This window comes from Antrostomus carolinensis, unplaced genomic scaffold (genome assembly GCF_000700745.2).
Source record: "Antrostomus carolinensis isolate BGI_N321 unplaced genomic scaffold, ASM70074v2 scaffold8050, whole genome shotgun sequence".
Taxonomy (NCBI): Eukaryota; Metazoa; Chordata; class Aves; order Caprimulgiformes; family Caprimulgidae; genus Antrostomus; species Antrostomus carolinensis.
In genome coordinates this window covers 82,051-107,387 of record NW_010289030.1, presented here as the reverse complement: position 1 = coordinate 107,387, position 25,337 = coordinate 82,051, and the positions used below count along the sequence as shown (strand labels likewise).

General features: G+C 35.5%; 1 protein-coding gene across 1 annotated transcript in view; it reads right to left on the bottom strand.

The window, feature by feature from the left end:
- LOC104525479 (transcription initiation protein SPT3 homolog) overlaps positions 1-25,337 on the bottom strand; it is a gene marked incomplete at both ends in the record, with an annotated part of 51,380 nt that overhangs the window by 569 nt on the left and 25,474 nt on the right. The window contains 2 exons of the mRNA XM_029085112.1: positions 1,259-1,349; positions 2,552-2,632. Coding sequence (XP_028940945.1) covers positions 1,259-1,349; positions 2,552-2,632 — 172 coding nt within the window. The remainder of the gene's footprint in view (positions 1-1,258; positions 1,350-2,551; positions 2,633-25,337) is intronic.

The following is a 25,337-nucleotide window of genomic DNA, read 5'->3' as shown; positions in this document are numbered from 1 at the left end:
CAGGACACAAACACAAAGATGCACCTCCACAGGTGATGGATCATTGTTCTGCAGTAAAACCTGGAGAACCTTGAGAAGGTGATCTCTGTTCTAAACAGAATAGCAGCCATAAAGACATCAGCTTTACAAAACAAAATTAATGGCTTCAATTACCAAAGCCTGCTAGAAAATACAATCTTTAATTCCCAGATGAATTGTGTTTAGGAAGCATTTAATAAACATCTAAATGGATCATGAAAATTGTTTATTTGTTTTAAATAGTGACACAGAAAAAAGTATGAAAGGAACAAAGCTGTCAGGTAGGAAGCCATACTGCCAGATTGTTTGCACAAAACAATATACTTTCACGTGTGGTGAAAATAAAATGCCACGGGTAAATTAAATCTCAAAAGAGTTGACAAAAAAATTATCCACAGATTGCTAAATCAAAGCAAGAAGCACAATGTTTACCTAACATCAATGTGGATGCTCAGAGGAACCATACACAAGGAATTCATTGTACCGAAAAAAAAAATGATAAAAAATAAAAGGGTCTGAGAAAGGAAATAATTTAAATACAAAAAGTTGTGTATGGACATTGCTAGACATTATACAAGTATGGGAAGCTTTAGATTTGACATGATAAGTTTTAACATAAACTTTTACAAAGAAAATGCTAATTCGTCTATTAATACAAGTAAAAACCCCTTTATACTAACAAATTATATGGCATAATTTAATATATTATTAATTTAAAGAGTTTTTCCTTTAAATGCATTGGTTATAAAATCTGTAACTTGCTCAAGGAATGAGGAAACAAAAGTGTTTCCTATTCTTTAAATTACAGATTCAAAGTAGAAAATGCTAAACCACAGCCCAGGTCACATATTAGTATTCAATGACCAGATTATAGAATTTTTTTTGTAAAACATGTCAAAACCCTTTGAAAATAATTTAACAAATGTCCATTCAATTGCACATGGTAACTGCTGAATTTAAATTAACACATGCTGAAATCAATTATCCTTTTAATCACCATCAGTTTCTTACTTCAACAGAGTTCGGACATTAAACATTCTTATTATTTGGATGGTAGATGCAAATACTTACTTTTGAAGTATATCAAACGGAAAAGCAGGGATTTTAAACCAAATTACTCTGAAGACAATATTTTTGTGTCTATAACTATTAAGCAAGACATTAATACTTTGCATTGAGCTGTTCAGTGCATTTATAAAACATCAAGCCTCCCCCAGATTAAGTTGGGTTTTTTTTCTACCTTCAAGGAGGTCATCTTCTTCTATTCCTTTGACAATTTTAGATTTGTAGTCTCGAAAAAACATGTATTTAAGTAGCCTTCTAAGCTTCTTCTAAGAGAAAAAAATATATTTATATTAATTAGTATTATATAGAGTTATTTTTTATTTAGACTAACTTTGCAACACACAAACATACAAATGTGTAATATATTACTCAGTAAATATAATTTTTCAAATATTCATAATTTTTGATTCTGCAGAAAATCCACACATAGAAAGTACATCAAGGTCGGTAGCAATCCCACATTAAATATTATTTATTTGAGCTCCATGGTACTTTGCTTGCCAACTGTGAGACAGAAATGGGTTTGACTTTCAGAAAGGAGAAATTCAGAAATCAGGCTTCTTTAGGGTACTCCAAAATCTTTGCTGAGTTTGGAAATTCAAACCTACAAATGCATATTATCATGATCTTTGATATCCATATTGACCACTGTTTTCAGAATAGGTTTATGGATCATATCAAATAAAGAAACTCCAATTGGTTTTCATGTTTTACAGTTTTTTAATTTTGATATGGTTTTGGTCATTAGGTTTCACCTATCAAATGAGGAAAGAAAAAAACAAAGGGAAGAGAAAAGGGGACAGGAAAGGTGGCAACTAAGGAAGAAAAGGAGATAAAGGAATAAATAATCTTGATGAAAACAATTTATAATAATTTTTCATAATTTTGATTTGAAGAAAGGAAATTAATTTAATCTTCACATGGATTTTTTTTTTTAAATTAAATTATGGTCCTGATCTTCTCATTATCCAGAGAAAGCAAGAGATGTTTGGAGATTTTAGTGAGCTAATGTACAGGAAAAAAAAAAAAATTACAAAGGAAAAATCAAGACAGAATTTACTGACAGCCTAGATGACAAAAATGTAATGGTCGCACTGACAAATGCCACATCGACACCCTGCATAACTAGCAGGAAATTAAAACGAATGATTTTTTAATAAAAGGGATATAAAGGATAAGGATCAATATTTATACCTTTATTAAGAAACTGATTTGGGTTCTGTGGTAGAGTACCCACCCTGAAGCTAGTGAAAAAATCTGTTAATAATTGAAGTTACTGGGGGGAAAAAAGAGAATTAATTAAGATGTTACTGAAATCATTGTACTGTGCACAATACAATACAATTGCACAGCAGCTATATAAAGCTATTCATGATGAGGGACTCCTTTCACATAGGTTAAGCAAGCACTTTAAAACACGATAAGCAGCTTCTATTCAAAGTAAGAAATTTCTATCTTATTACTATACCTTATCCTTGCGCATTAAGAACAGGAGATCTTCAGCAGAGATGACTCGAGCTCCTCTCAGCTGAGAAACTTCAGCTGCTTGCTGCAACTAAAATAAATTCATAAATTAGGATGGCTGTTTCTGTGTTAAAAAATTTATTCACTAGGGTTTGTTTTATATAAGTTCAGATACTATTTTGCATGGTTGTGCATAGCAAAATACAAGCTATGCACTAAAACTCAAGCTGGGACTCTCAAAGGTGTCACTCACTTGGCTCTTGTGAGTCAAGTGAATTACAATCTTATAAAAAGCCTGAAAGACTTGACTCAAGCAAAAGCTTTTTTGTTTGTATTTAAAATGATTGCTTTTCAAAAGCACTACATTTTTTTTTTTTTTTTTTTTTCCTTTCCTGGCATCACATTATCCCAGAAAAAGAACATTTAATTCTCTCAGGCAATGTAAAAATGCCAATTTCTTGCCATAGCACTTTATCTGCAGTTGTGGAAACGTGGCTGATCTCTCTCACCATTTTTTAGAATAACAAATATTAATTTTAAACAGCTTACCTAAATATTTTCTGAAATAAATCCTACCCCTATTTGATTTATCATTAGTACAAACCAGACACACCTGAAGAACTTTTTTAGGCATTCTCTCGTTTCATTTGAAAGAGAATTAATTGATAGGAAACATCGATTCTATTAATAAAACAATTGGAAAAACCTTCTTGAGTAGACCAGGACATTCAGACATGAAAGCGATGAAGATGGGATTGAGCAATGAATGCCACACAAATTGATACGCGGTGGCCAAAGGAGTGCGAAGCAAAAAGATGTCCTCACGTCCATCGTGACAGGGCCTCTAAAGGCCCCAAATTCCTTAAATCGTCCTGTAATCAGCAAAAATCTCTTTGTAAGAGACTAACGACATCAGCCTTGGATTCACCTTCAGTAGGTGCAGGAAACTGGGCTGCTTTAAACACAAAAAGGTCATATCAAAACCAGTACAAGATCAGAAACTAAAGTTGTGCAAGTTGATGCTTATTAGCCTGCTGAGCTTAGGAGGTCCAACCCAAATGCACAAGAGAACTCTATGGGATTTGCTCCTTTCACCTCACCAGCCTTTGTTTCTGGTGTAAGTTGATGCTTTAAAGCAGAGGGGATAGCAAAGATTCACAGTATGGAACACACCTTATCCTCTAAATTAAAAAACATTGTCCAAAAAGCAAGATTTAATCATAGCATCTTTGCTCTTATCCTCGTTAATCATCTGATGGATGGACTGACAGCACAGTACAAAAGTTATCAAAAGGAGAGACATCTTAAAAAAGTTTGATATTAAAACTCAGACACCTGTAACACAATCGACAAACAGAAATTTAATTTATTTTCAAATATCTCTATATTCTTCTTTCAGAAATGCATTAATGCACCTGAAAATAATTTAAAGAAATCCTATCCTTCCCACTCACACTAGCAATGGTTTCACTCAGTATCACTGGCTGAATAAGTATATTATTAATCTGAGCTCCCATGCTGCTATGACTTGAAATAGGCCTATTCAGAAGTTAAAAAGATCAACAAAAACAGTAGCTGTTTCTAATATCCAAAGGAGGAGAGGAGGGGAAAAAGATTTTCATTTTGGCAAGTGTTCAGTGGGCAAAAGATTCAGTCCGTAAATCATAATACTGGACTGCATTAATTTTTTTCCACACTAATCACATGCATACAAAACTCTAACTGTATCTCGTACTCACAACACAAAACATACTGCGTGAAGAGTTTCAGATTTTCCCCTTGAAACCCTCTCTTGGCCCTTGCAGTCACAGAGACCAGAGAGATTTCAGGAATTCAGAAGTCACAGTAATATAATCTTACTTGAAAAATGTAAGAATGTGAAAAACGATAGTTCTATTTTTTGGCATAAGCAAAACTGTTTCTTATTCTGATTAGTTTGAGGGCATGCAAGCTACTTATATTTCTAACATAAAATATGAAGAGCTGGATAAAAATAAATTTACCAAGAATGAGCCAATATTCATCTCTGGTGTAAATCTATTGCAGTTAATGGATTAATGCCAAGGCTAACTTTGGCCCCACTAAGCTTAAAAGTGTTTCAAAGCCTGACCTTAGCATGGTGATAACACAACACAGCTTTTCCAAATATCATATAGAACAATGGCAGAAATATCCAACGTGAAAGTATGCTCTAGTTCCTTAACACATATAGGACCCTTCCCACCCAAACCATTCTCTGATTCTATAAGACATTCATTTTCTTACCATAAAATTCAGATATGTTAATTTCTGTGTGTAGCCGAAATACCTTATTTTTCCAAATGATAAACACGTGACAATGTCATTTAAAGCAAAGACCATGTGCATGCTGCTTACAGGAACCTCCCAATGAATTAAGGGAGAGTAAGGAGAGGAGGCTAAATTCACTTCCCATTTGCATCTAAGTAAATCCTGAATAACACTGTTTACTTTAAAGGAGTTATTCTGGGCTAAACACAAGATCAAAATTTGGAATAATATTCTCAGTTTCTACCGAAACAATGAAAACTTTATTCTCCTATTGCCTCGATTTTTGCATCTATTTTATTTTAAGGAATGAACACACAACATTTAATTTTTTTGGTTTAAAGAAAGCAAAATACAAAAATAATTACTTCCTGTACAGTTATAAAATATGGATTATTTATCCAAACAGACCATAATGAGTTCTGCATTGGTACACATATTTACCTGGGAAACCAGGATATGCTCAGGTAAATATGTATCCAAGTAATTAAAAAAAAATTTCATACCACACCACCGAGGTTGGGGGGAAGATGTATTTATAGTTTTAACACACACATAATTGACTCATTCAAACCACAACATGAGTGCTTTGCTATAATTAGTATTATAACAAACTGTCTTATTTGACTGTCCCAGAGTTACCATTAATATGCAATAAGCCCCGATTCCTTAATTTCCGGACTTGAAGGCCTTGTTGAGTCATTACCATGGCTCCGTTATATGATGAAGGGGGATTTCAGGAAGAAGAAATGATCAATCTCCCAGCACCCAAGCATTTATCATTCCAGAAAAGCAATTTTCAGCTATGCAACCTTGAAGTCAGGAGGTCTTTCAACTTTCACTACAGTGGAAGCATGGTGGGGTTTTACTGCATGAGCAATGGGTCTACTGCCCGTGACTCCAGAAGATAGGTGTGATATAAATGCTGGCATAACATTTCATATGTGAGGTTGCTATATGGCAACGGTGGAGATATGGCAAGAATTTCCCACCATCTCACTTCTCCAAGACTCAGCTGTATTCAGTGTCAGTCACAGAATTTGAGGCAGCAGCAGTTCCAACATATTCACTGTCTTTTCCTAATTTTATTAATCATCAAAATTATTTAGTCCACATTACAAAATATTTTGGTTTGGATTATCTTGAAGAATAGCACACAACCCAAATTACTTAGCTTCTTAAAGAAAACCAGGTTAAATTTCCTAATATCAGCAAACAATATTTCAGACCTTGGAGTCTGAATATATATTTTTATTACAGGCAAATTATGAACCCCTAAAAGTGAAGTTTAAATAACGGAAGTGTTGAAATGACTTTAACTATAGGAGCGCAAATAGTTCTGTTAATAATTAGGAGTTTATGAAAAATAAGTGTATTTTACAATTTTTCACATTACAAAGAAGGTAGTATATACAGTAACTATATTTTAAAGTCTAAGAAGAAATGGCTGGGGAATAATATTTTAAAATGTAATCACTGGTTTAATGACTTTATGAAGTTAACTTTCTTGGCAGGATGAACTGAAGTATGTTAACAGTCACCTTACGGCTATTTTCTTTTTGCAACTTCTGCAAATTAGAGATTTGTTGAAAGGAGTATTCATTCTCCTGTGACAGAAGCACAGTTACTTCAATGGTACTGTCTGCTTTTTTTTTTTATTTTATTTTCATAATTATTTTTTCTTCCACTACCTCCAAAGTCAACAATCACCGATACTTCTACAAAAATGTCTTGACGGACAAACAGACAAAAAAGCTTGAAAACAAACATACTATGTTGTGACATAATCCTTCCAGTTAAACTGCAGCTCAGAGTCAAAATGGTAATGTTTGCATGCCTTGAAAGTGCTGGGAGCCAAGAAAAATGCTTCAGGAGCTGTAATTTTGTTTTCATTACAGAGGAAAATTAGATCATAGTTCACCTGGTTGAATTTTTTTCTGAGACAGGAAGGTTGTTTTGTTATTAAATATGCATTAAAATTATTTTTGTTAATCTTTTCTAAATCAAAAGTATGTAACTATAAAAATACTAAAGAATATTGTGAATTTAGATATAGCATCGTAAATGTATTCTAAACAGAGCATCCCAATATTTTTTTGGAAGGCAATTAAATAGAAGAGGTAAATACTGGTTTTCACTTAAATCTTTCCAGATAATATCTGACATGCTACTAATGCTGACACCTGAGCTTCTAATTATAACACACACAGGAAAAACAGAGAAGTGGTTTTCACAAGTCAGCATAGGGCTGTGTTTTATGCAGTTAGCACATCCTGGGAAGATAATTACATTATGGAGTCTTTTAGAGGCAACGATCAACACTCAAAGGTTAAACAGCATGACTAAATCATCACAAGCTGTCTAAAACATAAAAATTTCATCTGTAGATTAAAAGACAATCAATTTTCTTGTTAGTATCTGTTTTCAAATCTAAGTATTTTTAACTGAAGATCATTTAACATAACATCAGGTGAATATGTGTGACCTGGAGAAGATAAAGCTTTGCATTACATTTTGAGGCTTTAGAGAATCACAGAATCATTTTTGTTGGAAAAGACCTTTAAGATCACAGAGTCCAATTGTAAACCCACCATTGTCGAGTTCACCACTAAACCATGTCCCTAAGCACCACATCTACACGTATTTTAAATACCTCCAGGGATGGTGACTCCACCACTTCCTTGGGCAGCTTGTTCCAATGCTTGACAACCCTTTCGGTGAAAATTTTTTTCTTAATATCCAATCTAAACCTCCCCTGCCATAACTTGAGGCCATTTCCTCCCATTCTATCATTTGTTACTTGGCAAAAAAGACCAACACCCACCCTGCTACAACCTCCTTTCAGGTAGTTGTGGAGAGTAATAAGAGGAGCACCTTCTTGCTTGACATAGTGAATTTCAGTCCATTACAGGTCATGAGAATCAGAAAACATCAGTTCATACTCCACAATCCCTGGCATTTACTAAAAACTTGTTTTCAATCAGATAATTTGTTACATTTATTTCTCAAAAAACCCCTTGCTCTTTAGTATCTGAAGCAAGATCAACTGCTTTGTCTTGTCTTCTAGCAAGTGGCTAGAGCTTTTGGTTTCCACAGTTCAGCCAGCCTGAAGAACTGGGTCTGGATACAGAGAGTCTGCAGCCAGCTACTCATAGATGGAGAAGAATTATCCCCAAAGCATCTCCAGCAGTAAGCAGGTTACACAAGGACTATTTCCCTTTGAAAGCATAAAGAGTACATCTACAGGTCTAATACGCAACAATCACTTTGACATCAAAGCACTTGATATAAATTTAAGAAGTCAGACTGTTCTAAGAAACGCAGGAGAAAAGAGCCCCTTCCTTCCTCAGCTGCCTTCAGACTGAAATTGTGTGAGCCAGACCTACAAACTCCAACATACAGCCCTACATCTCAGCCTGCACATTTTTAACAATAACCACTGCTATCAAAGACCCTTACAGATAAGCATGATGATGAAAAGATATATTACTATTACTTCCACTTGTGTAAATTGAACATTTAATATAATTTTGGACATCATAATCTCTCTTAATTCCACTGACAACCCACATACTTCTTTTGATTATAGAAAAGGTTGTAGGGGTTCTTTTTGTTCTGATTCTTTTTTTGGTTTTTGGGGGTTTTTTTTAGAAACACAGTATAATCCAAAGAGAAGAAATGCAACAAAAGAAGATACATACTTATAGGGAGAGCAAATATCAAGAGCAGAACATCCTGCAGCTTGTTTGAGACAATGTTCTTCATGTTACAAACAAGATCCTTCTAAGCATACAAAAGAAAGAAAAAATACAATTCCAAAAAATGTACACAGCCTGTGTAATGGAATGGGCCAACAAGAAAATGCACCATCCTCCTGGAGCTTATCTATGATGTAGTCACAGTTTCATCTTGCTGGAAATCTCTGCAGGGAAAGAAAAAATACAATTCCAAAAAATGTACAGAGCCTGTGTAATGGAAATTGTTGCTGGAAATCTCTGCAGCTGGAAGGGGAAGGCCTTCTACTGATCAATGTCATAAAATTGAATGTTATTAAACAATTCTAAATTAAAGTGCATACAATTTCTTTTCAAAAAATGTATAAATACATCATCAGAACAGGCTGGGCACCCAGAGCATCTTCAGATTGTACCCTACAATTCATCTCAGAGCAGTAGATTCCCAGACATCAGTGATTCATGGGGTTATTCTGCCATGGATGTGGACACTTACTAAATTTATATCTACCCGATCCTCATGTTTATCAAGCTCTCTCTGTATTGAAGCTCTGTCATTTGTCAGCCACCTGCAATTTAATATTATCAACAAAGTTGTTGAGCATATCCGGTGTCACCCACGCAGATTGCTGATGAAGACATTTGGGCCTCGTTACTCCAGTCTTCACCAATGTCTAAGAGACTTAAGTGTTGCTCCACAGGAGAAAGGAATGGAAAAAAACAGGTGAAAACCTTTCCTCTTGTGTGGAATAATTTGACTTTCACAATGGTTTTTGTATGTTTGTGTAGCTCGTTGGATATGGCACAATAACTCCTGCACCTCAGTAGGCAGGAGAGCAGCTCTCCCACCATGAACTGGGATTAAGGGAAGCTGAATCCCTGTGTTCTCTATTTTTTATTTTTAGCAGGCATAACCATAGCTAAGCTCCACATTTGTTGACACTCTGAACTATTCTTGTTTAAATTATAAACATGTACAAATATTAGAAAAATGCTAGTTTCAAAGCCTAGGCTCTGCTAGTGAAAGTGAAGATTTGCATCTATTAGACACTATGATTTTTTTTTTTTAATTATACTGGGTAGAATAAATAAGGAAAAGAAATTTCCAAGTAAATGGTAAAATTAACACTTCTATTTTACAAAATATGAGCTTTAAATCAAAGTATATTTTTAATATCTTATTTTTAAATAATTTAAGCTCAGGTTCTTAAATTAGAGTTTGTTTTTGCATTTTCTGTCACACAGGGAAAATAATCTAATGCTTTTATCAATGATAACTACATTACAACTTAAGATTCAGGCATGACTTTTTCCTATTTTTCCTTCTTCCAATTCCATTTCCCAAATCAACATTTTGAGCCAACACTTAATACCTGTAATTCTGCTACTCTCCATGAAACAAAAGAAACTCTATTGCACACCTGACATTTAGAGCAGGCAATAATGACCAAAGGAAGTGAAATTAAACCAACAACATTAAAACTATAAAGTTTCTAAGTGCAGAAAATTTTTCAGACTCATTGAATTCTGTTTTAATATTGTAAAATTATTCAGTGGCTACATAGACTTTGTTAATTCAACAATTGGTGTAGGGTGGGAAATGGCCAAAGCTGATGCTCTCTCCCACTGCTGGTGATGATAATAGCAGGCAAGAAACTTGGAAACTTCTGCTCTAGTTATTTTTATTACAAGTCAGAAAAAAAATAAGCTTGAAAAATATCATCAAAGTGGAAATGATGGAGCAATGTTCTCCAGAACAAGCAAGAGACCGTGAAAAAACCTTTGTGAAGTGTGAACTTTGTAGATATGAAAGATTCATTAGCCAATACGAAACTGAAAAATTCTCACAGCCAAAAGCACTCCAACCTCTGCAAACACATTTCTGTTTCTGGAGAAGATGAGCGTAGAGACTCTACTGACTGTCCACGTTCTAGGATTGTCCAGATATTCTAGATGCTGAGGTAAATGGTGTCATTCCACTGTAAATCATCGGTAACAAATTTTCCCTGTATCTAAAGTAAATAAAAGCTGGTGTTTTGGAGGAAATTGTAATAAAGCTAAATACATTTGGATTCAAACTTTCACAATGAGCTGTTTCATTTTTACAGCAGTATCACCACAGCTATTCCAAGCTGAGAATCTCAACTGTAACTATTACTTTCATCTCAGTTACATCTTTGAATGTCTTTTTGGTAGTAAACATTACTTTGAAAAAAAATAAGAATGTGCAATCTTTTCAGCAATAAATGCATTCACCTTTCCTTTAGTAAAACAAACAAACAAAAGCAATTAAAATTTATCCATCTTAAGAAATGAAGATAATATTATTTTTGAATATTTAGTCTATTGACTCAGATTTATTTCCTTTCCATCAATTATTTCTATTTCTTTTCTTTCTCCAATATTACTATGCCACACAAACCAGCAGAGGTTTACATTATACTACAGTTTCCTGTCCTTCGGTTTCAAATCCCAGAAGAAACCACCATTCAGGATTATTTTGACACAATTTCCAATGCTGCAAGCAGAAAAAAAAATCCTGTTCTCTGCTGATTGAGAGACCATCTAATACAAACAGGTTTCTTTCTCCCATTGCTGTAGAGAGTCAGATTTGTTTAAATCATGCATCCTTATGTTGCTCACACAGGAAAATAATAATTGCCTAATATTAGTTTCACCAGAAGAGTAAATAAATACTCTTCCTTTCCATATGACAGCAAATTGGAATTAGGCTTCAGTGTTTGTCATAGGGAAAATAAGACATATATTTACCTATTCCAAGCACAGAGATAAAGTGCTTTTAGAGGAAGCCTCAGGCTAATGAAAGAACTGCAAAGCAAGTATTACCAGGAAGAGCAGGCAACCATCAGTGCACTGAATATAGAGAAGACAAGACCTTGATCCTTTGGCTGAACTCATCCCAAAGTCATTAAAAACATCTCTTCAAACACCTCAAAATGAAGGAAAAAAACATACTTAAAAAAATTAAATCTCACAAAGGACATAAGCCAGACTTTGCTTTGAAAATTTAGACGAGGAGACAGAAGGAGAAAAAAAAAGGATTCAGGTTCAATCAAAACCACAAAATGGCAATATTTTCCATTAGAAAGCTCTAAAATTATTCAGAGCCCTGAAGAGACATGTCTTTATGTTCATACTTGTAAATAAAGTGCTAATGGTAAAAGACTTTATAGGTTAAAGCACTACCTGAAATTATTCACAGTGCTCTTTCTCCTTATTTTTCATGCCCATTTACTCAAATGCACATGCCCACCAAGTGGGAGCTTCTCAGCTTGAATGGTGACTACAGTTAAATGCTACAGGATGGCTCAGATTAAACAGTGAGACTGAGAATACATGACAACTGGTTTAAATGATTTTGGATGGCAGACATGTCATATGGGTGTCTGGGAAATTATACTGCCTGCAGAATTTTGACAGAGAGGTAAGTGTCATCTTGCAAGATGTACCCAAATTATTAATAGAAAGAGAAAACAATACTAGGAAAAAAGAAAGAAGGGAAAAACCTTTAGGTTTAATGCTTTTTTAACCACAATGTATGTGTGGAGTGTACACTATGACACTAGATAAAGTCTGTCTGTTCTGTAATCTTTAATTTTAGGGAAAATAAATAGTCAGTGGGGACAAGGTATAATTAGAAAGTGTAATAAAACAGGAAGTTCTATGAAATTTTTCTCTCCTATCAGGAAATCTCTCTTCAGGCCATTTCAAAACGGCTTCAAAATCCTAAATCTATAGCATCTTTCCTCCAAGAATCTTCTAATCCAAGATAAAGATAAAAATAGAGGGAAATTTATGAAAACAAAAGTCCCAGTCCAAGGTAGGCCCATTTTCATGTAAAAATAAGAGGAAAGAAAGTCCAAATATCTGTATGCATGTGTTGCTTTGCTGTATTTTGTATTTTTTTAAAATTTATTTATATATATTATAATACTCAGACTTTCAGAAAATACAAGGTAAATTGTACAGATGATAGCATGAAGATGAGAGACTTTCTCTTGGGAAGCTGAAAGAAAGAAAAAAAGAAGGGAGCTCTCACTCAGAGAAAGAAAAGAATGCAACATGAAGGAGCATAAATGTAAAATCTGAACAACAGATATTTGTGTCTGAAAAACAACACTGATTTCCTAACTCTTATTTAATGTTCATTCTTTAATTAACATTCATTTCCCAAGGACATAAGTTTGAAAAGGCTGTTTCACATTACTTTAGCACGAAGAGAAAGAATCACTTTTAAGCCATGAAAAGGCTGGGGAAAAAAATAAACATGCCTTCTGAACATAATTTCCTTTTTATTGCTACTGCAAAGTTATGAAATGAAATCTATTATTTAATTACATTGGATCAAGCAACAGGAAGAGAAAGGAGTGTTTGAGTCACATCATCCCTGTAAGGATAAATTACTACACTTCCTCTTGCTAAAAGACAGTTTTAATGGACTGAAACTGTGTGAATGGTTAAAATCAAACTACTGGGAGGTAGGAAGATCTTCTTGCTAACATAAAAATCCCATAAAATATACTCTGAAATTCTTAATAGAAATATCAGTAACAATAGGGGGGAAAAGTAGCAACATTTCTGCCAGAACATCAATAGTTTGAAAATGATTCCATTAAATTTAGTTTAAATACTATACAATAGCTTCTGGACCTGCTTTGTTTTATGTTTAGCATTGAAGATGCTTAGATAACCTATTATGAAAACTTCAAAATTTATCTGCTATTACTACCAAACTTTCATTAGCCATAAGGGATTTCCCTTAGCTATGCTTCATGAATGTTCACTAGATCCTTCAAATTGAATGCAACTGTTGGAAAAGTTAAAGTATGTTATTTCTTAATATGTTCTTGGCATAAAAACATGGGTGGGCTTTAAACTATAATGAAAAGATAAGCTGAATTCTAAAATGTTGACATAAGATAACTTGGCAACTGGTATAGAGTCTACAACTGAGATATGAATGTGCAAATGCTGTGATCTTTTATAGAATTTAAATTCATTTTGACTTGTGGGGAGATGCTCTGAAATAACCTTTCATGGAAATACTATCTTTTCTCAAAACTAGAATACAATAAAATATGAGGGCATTTCACAGATAATTTGAACAACAATGGAAAAAATCTTTGAAGTTGTTCAGGAGAAAGCATTTCTTTGAAAAACCTATCCTGGAGGCAGAGACTGATTTCCATTTCCTAGGTCCATCAGAGATTTGACTGACCTCTCAAGACTACAGGATGGATGACATGAAGAGGGGAGTAAAAGCCATGAAATTTTTTGAGGAAAGATACAGAGAGGTTTTGACAACGATAAAGGAAACAAGATAGAAAAAGCTGTTTGCAGAAATTTTCTAGAACAAAGATTTTCATGGTGTACTACTAATATATTGGTCCACACTCTACTTCTAAACTTCTATCACAGGCTGTGAAAGCGATCATAAAATAAAAACTTTCAGCCATGTGGTGTCTCACAGAACTCCATGATTCTTGCATTTTTTAAAGAGGTCTGATCTTCAATGGAAAATTTTAGGAGGCTACTTGTCCCTAATGTATCTAAAGAACACAGACTTCACCTGCTGAATGTAGGAAACCAAGAAAATATGCCATGAATTTCATCATACACAGTGCATTTCTCATTCTTCTCTTGAAACTCTAGTTATGGGCTAGTATCAGACTTTACCTGGCTAAGGGGGCATTTGGTTGAATTCACTGAATTTTTCAATATTTTACTTACCAATGCTTCACATCTAAAACTTGCACATTCTCAAAATGGTTATGAACCAGAAAGGCTTTGGCAGACAGTCGAGAGTCAATTCAATAAACTATCAACTGAATGAGCAAGAAGTCTGATAAAAGAGAGGAAACGAGATTCATGTCAAGGGACAGAAGTACTCGGTTGTTTGCAAAAATGTCTGTAAATGAGCAACAGGTCCAAGCTGTGGATCTATATACATCTATTAGGAGAGGACAAATAATTTCCCCCGCCCCGAGGAGATCTCTGTTTTGGGAATTCAACTGTACAATTTTATAATTAAATGCAGCTCCACTAAAACTGCTCACATGTTAAGTTGCTAAGGCTGAGCACAAAGCCAGGATATCCATTACTAGTACCAGAGGAGTCAGAAGAACATAATGTCAATGATGCCAGTGGGGAGGAGGAAAACTAGTGTTTCCAGCATTTATCTTTGTCCTTTGGGAGCCACAAAGGAAAGTGTTAGCACTACAGATTTGATTTCAAGAGATGCTGAAACATCACCAAAATCTTTGAGAGGAGGGGCTCAGGGCAAAAAAGGAAGACAAAAAGAAAATCTTTTTATTCTTCAGGAAAAAATATTCTTCAGGAAAACCATTATGTAGATTGACATGTGAGCACAGTGATTCTGACTACAGTAAAAGCTGAGTCTTAGCACAGTCACCAGGATTCAGATGTTTAGCTGTAGAACAGATTTCTTCAAGAAGAAAGCTTGTTATTTCACAGAATTGCCTAGATCAGAAAACCCTTTTAAGATCATGGAGCCCAATTATTAACCGCACACTGACAAGTCCCCGACTAACCCATGTCCCTCAGCACTATGTCTATACGACTCTTCAATCCCTCCAGGGATGGGGACTCCACCACTGCCCTGGGCAACCCCTTCCAATGCCTCAGAACCCTTTCAGCAAAGAAATTCTTCCTCACATCCAATCTCAACTGCCCTTGGCGCAACTTGTAGCAATTTCCTCTTGTCCTGCCACTTGTTACTTGGGAGAAGAGACTGACCCCCACCTCTCTACACCCTCCTTTCAGGTACTTGTGAAGAGCAATAAGGTCTCCTCTCCAGGCTAAACAAACCCAGTTCTCTTAGCTGCTCTTCATGAGTCATGTGCTCTAGACCCACTTTCTCCGTGAGCACACAACCTAAAGGGTCTGCAAAAGGGAATGTATTTCTCTAATTAATAGAGATATTCTCTGCAGTGTTTATGGAACTAGAGGGAAGAATATCTTAGGATAAAGTACAATTGATGAATTTCTAACAAAAAAACACCCCCAAAACACACCAAAAAAGCATCAAAACACAAATGGAAAAGTATGTTCATTCCTCAAAAACAATGGAACACTTCAATTTTTATCAAGTAGTTATAAGAAAGTGAATTCAAATATCAGTCACAAGCTGCTAACTATGTTTACCAAAAAAGAGCAAAAACAAACGCGAGTAAAATCCACACAGGTATGATGAAGACAGAAAGAAATCTCTGTTCTCAGAATGACAAAGTGGATGACGCTTTCCTAAAAGACATGAGGAAGGTGTGATCCAAAGCAAAATGCAGAGTGGATGAAGAAAAGTTGCAAGACTAGGTAAAATTTAAGAAGGAACACTGATTATTTAAGGGATTTAACAGGTCAAGAAATTGGGGGATAAGATTGCTAACAATAATAAATGAAACATTCTCCATTAACACAGATCACTCCCTTTTTGAGTTTTGGCTTTTAAGGTTGATTTCTTTATTTTGGAAAAGCTAGGTTACCTACGTGAATTTGACATTTTTTTTCATATGACAGTGATATTTGTTCTACACCCATTTTACAACTAGGCAAAATGATGCACAGAAGAAATCACTGAACATGGGCAAAGATATGATCAGGAGAAAAAACAATCCTCTCTTTGCCTTACTCACCAACCAAAGAACAGCACTCCTTCACTGCTAACAATTCTTCTCTAATGCAATAGGAAATGCCTTCAAAATAATGTAGAAATGTAAAAAAAAGCCCCAAACAACCAAACTTTTTCTGAGCTTTAACTTAAGAGTTTTTGTATCTAAACTTGTATGCACTCCTAAGCAAAAATTATAAATATTTCCAAGTGCCTAAAGATGTGAAATGTAGAGGTGATTTAGCAGACATGCAAACCATAAAACCTGTGCCCGACATATTTCTCTTCTAATTTAAAGTGGGTCAGCCTTATATCATATATAATCATAATTCTCAGTGACAGTTAAACCAAAAAACAACAAAACATTTAAACTAAAAACTTGCACAACCTCCATAAAGCTTTACAAATAGTATCAGTCATTTTAATATAAAACTAAGGGACAATAGCATATACAATGTCAACACAGTCACTAGTTTGCAGTTTAAAACCTGGACCTGGAATACTAGAAAAGTAAATCCTTACATTCACAAGAAATCACTTTTCAATCAGTGGCTTTCTGAGGAAAAATGGATCTGCAGCATGCAGTAAAGCCACATCATTAGAGGTCAAGAAGTTTAGGAATAAAGAACTGTCAAAAGCAAAGCTTAATTAGCTTTGCAAGTCAAATTAAGAAGCAAAGCAAAGGAAGCTTCAAATGTAAAACAGTATGAAGTGTGAAATACAGATGGAAAATCTAAACATGATTCCAAACCAGGAGAATAATTTTCACTGAGCACTGAGAAGAACTGAGATTTTGAGCATGGGAGCAATGGTAGGACAACTCATGGAAGAGGTATACGGAAATAAATTACTTCTAATGTACTGAATGGAAGTAAAAATCAAAGATTTTAACACGCTCAACTCATCAGCACTGGATATCTCAGACGTGAATGAACTAGAAACATTACTGAATGTCTGCTGGTATTAATATTCAAATAAATCAGCTAAGTTTTGGGAAGCTAAAGGGATCAAATAATTATAGGCTGCTGCCAAAAAATACTTGAAGAGCAATTAGAAAGATGATGGATCCAAATTCCTCTTGGTAGTGTCAGATGATATAACAAGGGGCAACAGCCAGAAACTGCAATTTGTAAGGATCAAGTAGGATGTTAGGAAAAGCTTTCTCACAGGAGGACCTGCAGTAGGTCAGCAGGAGAGGTTCTCAAAAATTCCTCCATGGAGCTTCCAAAGCCTGGGCTGGACAAACCCATGGCTGAACCAATCTAGGACTAGTGACAGTCCTCCTTTGAGTGGGTTGGAGTAGATGTCTCCAAGGGTTTGCCTGTTTCCTTCCCTTCTGTATTTTGTATATTCTTATGGAATTTTTCAGTAAAGGAAATTGTTTCTTTCTCTTTGTAAAGGTTCCAGCACAGTCACCCTCCTCTCCATTTGGAATAGGGTCCCCTATCTACTGCTACACTAAAATTAAAATTCCTATCAAAACCAGTGTGTCAACAAAGTGGAAGTGCAGAAAGCCAGTCCTGAGGACTCTGCAAACGCCAGAGAACACAGGTGGAAGTGAGACAAACCTTATCACATCTTTGAGCTGCTGCTACAACTATCAACTCACAAAGTCAGCTGTAGGCAGCTCCCCAGTATCTATCAATCATGAGGAAAAGCCTGCAACAGCACTGCTAATAAGGAGTAAAAGAAGTTCTGCTCCTTCATACCAGTAGTGTGCACTGAACAAGACATAGGACATGATGAAATTTGCTGACTCCTTCAGTAAGAATGAATAAATACATAAAAATAATGGGTTCATTTGCAGCAAGCAGAATAGACTGACGAATGGCAGTTGTGTGTAAAATGAGTTGAGCAATGTTATTGGGGTTTCTTTTGATACAACTTGAATGAGAATCAGCTTCTACAATGGTGTAAGTATTCCCAGAGTAGATTCCTAAATCATTTGCAGCCTTGGTTCATTCAGATAAATAGGCTGTGCTAATAAAAGTCTGAGCTTCATTTAGAAAAAAATAGCTATTCATTACAGATGGGAGTATCTCTGCTCTGTGTACTTAGCCACATACAACCAATAATAAAATGCAGAGTAGTTGAGCTCATACCTCACAGTTAACTTTATAATTTCATCTAGTCAAGATTTGCTTTCTTAAAACCCGGTCAGCTAAATCCTAAAGACCTAACACAAGTCTCTACAGAATAGCTCAAGAATTGAGGTCTTTTTAATGGATTCATGTAAACAGCAATTTATTGTCCAGAGTTGCTATTATTAATAAACTTAAGGTTGTTGGGGTTTTTAGATTCACTTTAGATATATTTTCCTTTATAGCTTACAGAGGTAATAAACTAATATATCAGATAAGGAACGGAAGAGGACACTTGTCTCATGAGAAGGCAGCACCATAGAGAGTGTTTCTGCTTTTTACAGACACTTGCAGTGAAACTGGTGGCAACGACAATGGAACTGAGACTCAGGTTTCCCATTCCAGGAAAAATTTCAGGTTGTAAACAGACTACTCCACCAGATGCATATACTATATTGCCCTTTTCTTATAGTCTCAGAGTGCTTTACAAGGAAACTCAGTAATACTGTCCTCATTTTTCTAATACTTGAGACACAGAAATAAAAATTAATTAATCTAAGGTCATTTTACATTTTAGTGATTCTGGGTCATCATTTCAGTACCTGACCCTGTCTTGAGTATGACCGGAGGACACTTACAACTTTTATCCACTACTTGTCTTCAGAGACAAACCATATTTCAGATATTTTCTCCAGTCATCTTCAGTCTAATCAGTATGATGGCAATCTGTGCAAATAATTCTTTAAAGCACCCTGTGATGTCCAGTTTTTGCTGTGATGCCCACCTTTTGTTGTCCTACTGATAAGTTTAGTGACATCTAATGTATAGCCAGTGGATGAGCCCTGAATGTTTAGTTAAATGACATCTAATGTCAGAAACTAGATATGAAAAGAAAATGTGATATGCTGATTTCCCATTACCATCTTACAATGCACAGAAACATGCATCCAAGTGCTTCACATTTCTTTCAACTTCAATCAGTTGTAGAAGTTCAGGCTCGCATGGTCACTGTGAACAAAGAGAGAATCACCAACAGAATTCACATGTCCTGTGCCTGCAGGAAATGCATCATCCATCATGATAGTGGTTTAAGATGTACATCAGGTTGCTCAGCGAATTTGTATTTATTCTCTTGAAGACTATATTCAACAAAATCAAAGCAAGGCTAAATGATTTTTTAATGGATGACATTTGGCTCAAACAAAAAGTTGAGTATTGTAGCAATAACAGGAAATTCTTTGACATACATCATATCCAGACACAGAATTAAACAGTACCTATTTTGAAAATCTAGTTTAATTCCAGTGGATTTGTACTCTTAAAAGTTTAATCTACTTTGGCTAATAGCTTTTTATATTGAAAGTGTTTTTAATTAAGTGGAAATAGTGTCTTCTATCAACTACAGACTAAAGCAGTGAGTTTGATCGTATTAGTAATATTATCTTAGATGTAGAGTAACAAATTACTCACCTAAATATCAATAAGCAGCTTCTACTAATACTGTGCATTATCCACTCAGTGTATACAATGGCACTTCTGGCTTCAGTACAGTTATGCATACATGTGTTCTAGAAATTAAATTTATACATTCTCAAAATTTCCTTTTGCTTCTACTTCCAGTGTGTAAATGCCAAGTATCAAAGTAAGTCTATAAATATTACTTTCATTTTCAGGTTTTATAGTTATGTCAGAAGGAGTTTCCTGTAATCCAGCAATGCACTTGAACTCACACTTACCTAGCAGAAAGTGAATCCCCTTGGTCTCAGCAGAGCTAAACACTGAAATGATTTCCAGTCTTGGCCTTCCATTTTGTATTTATTTTCTGCATCACTCTTTTATGCAGGTGTTATTTTCAAGAGATAGATTCTGCTCTAGTGCAAGTTCCCTTTTTGTAACAGTTGTGTAGCTACTGGTGTGTTGAAACAGCTATTTCATAATTATATGTCGTCATTTCAAGTGTGCCATTCTCTCCATCCATCTAAACAAGAATAATAACGTGCCACAGTTTACCCCTCTGTCAAGGAGAATAATCTACAGAGTGTTCACTTTCATGGGGGAATAAGTAATCAGAGCACTCCTCTTTCTAACTATTTTTATCTAACCTCTTTTCGTTCCTACACACGTTACCACCTCCCACATCAGTAGCTGTTTCAATAATGAGCAATATTAAGGGAAAACTGAGTTGCACACTTCCCTTTCACCACTGAGACCACAATTTGAACCTGATTGAAAGTACTAAATTAAATCAGCACCTGATCTTTAGCTGCCATTCACTTCACAAAATACCCTGTCCATAGTTTGCTGCAAGTTGACATCAGTGGCATCCCGTGCTCAGGAAAAGATGAGCACAGCACTAATTATCACTCGAGCCTAAGCCAGACTTGAGGTCATTGGCAAGGAAGTGTGGGAAATGGGACGGTCTGTGCATCTCACCTTTTGCTCTTCAAGTTTCGAGCACAGTTTCCACAAAACACAGATATTCATTTTCAAAAGGTCATCTGTGTTTTACAGTATTCTTCAAATTTCCTACTATTTCCTCCACACATCTCCTGCAGTAGCACCAATGCTGGCTAGTAAAACACGATCTCTATTCAAAATCATTCCATACTCCTGCTCTTTGGATAAAATACAAAAAACCCACAGCCATGTGTGACTCGATTCGTATGACAGTTTAATTTGAATGTCCTTGCACGTTTATATATTTTTTTAATATTCTAAAACTCTTTACCTTTCAAAATGTACTGTTAAGTTTTTAAAAGCAAATTTCACTATAAATCCATTTCTCACTTATTCTTGGTTTGTAATTAGCTTTCCTTTTACCATGTTCTATGCCCAGTTTCATTAAGAAAAACGTTTTGGTTTGAGTATGTGAGAAAAATGCATTTGGTCATTTTCAAGTTAGCCAAGATGAAAATAAATTCCTTTCTTCAAAAGGCTTATGGGTTTTTTATGTACGCAAATAATATAATTTTTTTTAAAAAGTAAATCTTCAGTGAAGAATCATCACAAAAAAACGTAATATATATTCAATTAAGTTAGAAATTAGCAAGCTAAGTAATTAATCCAATTTTAAAAGTGTTTTTCTAAAATTTTCCTGCTTTATTTTTTCGGATAAGAGCCTAGAAAATGGATGCAGAGTAAATGCAAAATACTGTTGAGCTGAAAACAGCAAGTATGATTTTGATCATGACACTAATATTCTCCTGGAACTACAAAATGATCAAATGCTACTCTAAAAATAGAAAGAGGAATGAGTCCTATGAACATTGAAGCAGATGATAGCATTGTCAACATGGGCAAGAAGATTAACTATCTAAAATATTACGTTGAAAAAATTGCAAGACTTAGGTATGGTCCAGAATAAAGTTACAGAGAAAAAAAGGGCAGAAGGTCCCAGGGAACATTATAGTGTTAATCAACTCTCACAGAGTAAGAGAGAAAAGAAAAGGAGCTTGGTTTTGTCCTTCTGAATTTCAGTCGATAAAAATGTACTTCTAGGGAAACATGCCAAAATATAGTCCTGGGTAAACACAGACAAGTCGAGAGTGGAGAGAGCAATATTCAAAACACCAGCGTTAAGATGCTATTGAATCCTTGAAAGCAGATGAGGCTAGAAAGCCCACTGTTGAAAAGGAAACAGGATAAAAACAGAAATTTGTGGGATGCCCAAAAAAGTTAAGAAAATTCTGTTGAAAGATACATTGAATTACATAGTGGAGGGAGAGGAAGATTAAAAGAATATGGTGTTTCTCCTTAGGCTGAAAAAGGCTTCTCCTTAGGCTCCACTTTAAAATAAGATTTAGAAATGCTGTAAGTTCTGTGAGAAGAATCACTCCATAGTTAGGGGACCAGAAATCAAAAATAACTCTTCCCTCCACAACCAAGAAGGAGTAAAGCCATATTTTCCATTTCTAATGCTTACTAGTTGTCACAGACTTGGTGCACATCATGATCAGTTGTCCTTTCTCTTTAACAGTTCATGGGGTAAGAGAAAGCCCATTCATTAGAACATGTAATTATGATGGAAATTACCAACCCAGTCCCCTTCTTACAGCGTTAGACTTGCCAAAGAGTCATACTGAATATAAAGTTCCATATTACCTTTATCTTCTGTTTGAGCTAGTACAGACGGGCAAACTGGTTTGCACCTGCAGCTTTTATAAGGCAGGAGTGGGATTTTAAAGGAACTGCTGAAATGACTGAACACTTTATGTGTGAGAGCCAGTATGTGCTCTACATACTTACATTTGCTTAACAAATCATTATCAGCCAAATTAAACTGAAGTGTGAAATACGGCACTCTGAAAAATGACATATACCACTTTTGCCCACTGGTGGAAAGAATAAGGCAAGAAAATAGGAAAAGCCCTCACACCATTCATTGGATTTTAAGCTTTAAAAGACCAGCCACAGCGATGTATACATGAAAATGACTAACTCTTTTACTCTTTTAATCATGCAGTGAGTGTGTTCAAGGATCTCCATCTCTTAATCTATTGTCCAGTTTTGAGCTCCTCAGTTCAAGAAAGACCAGGAACTACTGGAGAGAGTCCGGCAGACAGCTACAAAGATGATGAGCAGACTGGAGCATCTCTCTGATGAGGAAAGGTTGAGAGAGCTGGGCCTGTTTAGCTGAGGGGAAGAGAAGACTGAGAGGGGACCTTATTAATATTTATAAATATCTAAAGGGTGAGTGTCAAGAGGATGGGGCCAGACTCTTTTCAGTGGTGCTCAGTGACAGTACAAGGGGCAATGGGCACAAACTGGAACTCTAAAAAAAAGATCTGTCTGAAGATGAGGAAAAAATTCTTTAATGTGAGGGTGCCAGAGCACTGGGACAAGCTGCCCAGAGAGGTTGTGGAGTCTCCTTCCCTGGAGACATTCAAAACTCACTTGGACACATTCCTGTGTGACCTACTGTAGGCGATCCTGCTTCGGCAGAGGGGTTGGACTAGATGATCTCCAGAAGTCCCTTCCAACCCCACCATTCTCTGTGATTCAGGAAGACTAGACATTTCCTAATGTTTTAGCATTACCAATTCTCTTCTTGATCATCTTCAATTCAGAAGAGAGGTTTATCTTCAGTGCATGTGAATAAAAAGGCATGTAAAGTAAAATGCAAGGCTTTAATGAATTAATGAAGAATGGGAGAACTACTTATACATGCAAGTGCATGTATCGTAGTGATATCTGTGTACAGCTGGGCTCGCAATAATCTGGAAAACTGCAAAAACCAAGAGCTTTGCCATGAGAGTGCACAACTGCCAAAGTGGAGCAGATTAGCAACTAAGTGTAGGGCATAATAAATAGGGAAAATGAAGCCAGAAAGGCCAAATAAAGCATAAGTTGAATTTGCTACCAATTTTCTGACAAAATGCAATTTGTTTTGAAAATATTGATTCTCCAGAACTTTCAGAGGAAACACACATATCAGAGACTGAGACCAACCATCACTACTGAATGTGATAACCTGACTATGAAGCATGGGCAATCTTTATCACTCTCTCTTTGAAGGACTTCTCTTTGTATCAATACTTCCTCATTTTATTTTATAAAGAAACAATTTTTTTTTTTTTTTAAAGCACATGAACAACCAAAGTCTGGTGGGATAAGGACACGGCCCCTGTTACTCTACTTGGCCAACAGACATTCTTCATTAAAGGTGAAATAGCTCACATAGGAAAAAAAATAAGAGAATCAGACTTTTATGGATCTCATGATGGAAAAAGAAAGCTGGAGTTAAATTCTCTTGCCTGAATTGGGCAGAAACTTCAGTATCAACCTCTTATACATGCCAGGCAACTATGCACACTACTGAAACTTGGTGTAAGCAGGTTCTCTTCTATATTTCAAAGAAAACTGCAAGATATTTTACTCTTATTCAAATATGGACAAGTCTCTTTTCAAGCATTATAATAACTATTGTTCTGGAAACCTTATACCATAAGCTTTAGGCCCGATGATCACTAAGGTCAGTGGAAACATGGAAGAACTAATTTCTCTTGGGTTATTCACAGAAAAGAAATAATTTACCTACAATTGTAATGTAGAAATAATGTACCTGCTTTTGTTTAGTCAAAAGTATCTGTTCATGACAATGCAGATACTACAGATAATGCAATATTTTGTCTGATGAGGCTCATAAGTAATGCCTAGAAGAAATTAAAAACTCAGGTTTTGCTGCTAATGCAATGCCATCTATATGCAATATATGTTCAGTCACATCTGAGGTTTTTTCTGCATCTTTTCCCACCAACAGCCATCAAATGCTCATTCAGCAAATCTGGTACTCAAAAATAAATGATGCATATAGATACACATGTTCTGAATCCCTCTAGTTACCAACATGGGTTGGGAAGTTCTCAAAACTTTCCTTGGGTTCTTAGAAATTAATGTCACCTTCAATTTTGTTACAACAAGATCTTTGCCACCTCTAGTCACAGAGATGTGAATGGTGAATCATTGAATAGACAGTCCAGAAAGGATCACCTGTCATCTGTTAAAATTACGGAGGTAAGGATGTTTGCAGTTAAGCATAGGCCTGATGTGCTTTCTATAATTTTGATTCCTTTAAAACACTTGAGATAAAGTGCAGCAGAAATAGCTCACTACTTTATTGGAAAAAAAAAATAAAATTGGTAAATAGTAAAAATTTATGTAGTGATTTTTTAAGAATTATATAATCTTTATTCTGCTGAATAAAATGTTGCCCTCATAAAAAGGGTTTTGCAATACCTGAGAAAAATCAGACACCAGATGTGGTTGATTGGCCTTATGAAAAAACTGTATTTGCACATGCCAGTGGATAATTGTGTGGAATTCAGAAGCAAAATCTACAAAGTTTCCATCCACAGCAGCCAGAGGGCTGGAAGTTGAAGAGAATTTCCCCTACAATTTCTATTCCTAAAAGCTCTCCCTGGCAGCTGTATATAACACTGGGTATATGGAATGAAAAGGGAATGAGTTGGTTTTTTTCTTACGTTCCCAATGCCTCCCTTTCTGTCCCACCCTGAGCAGCCATCTGGGTGGCACATAGGGAAA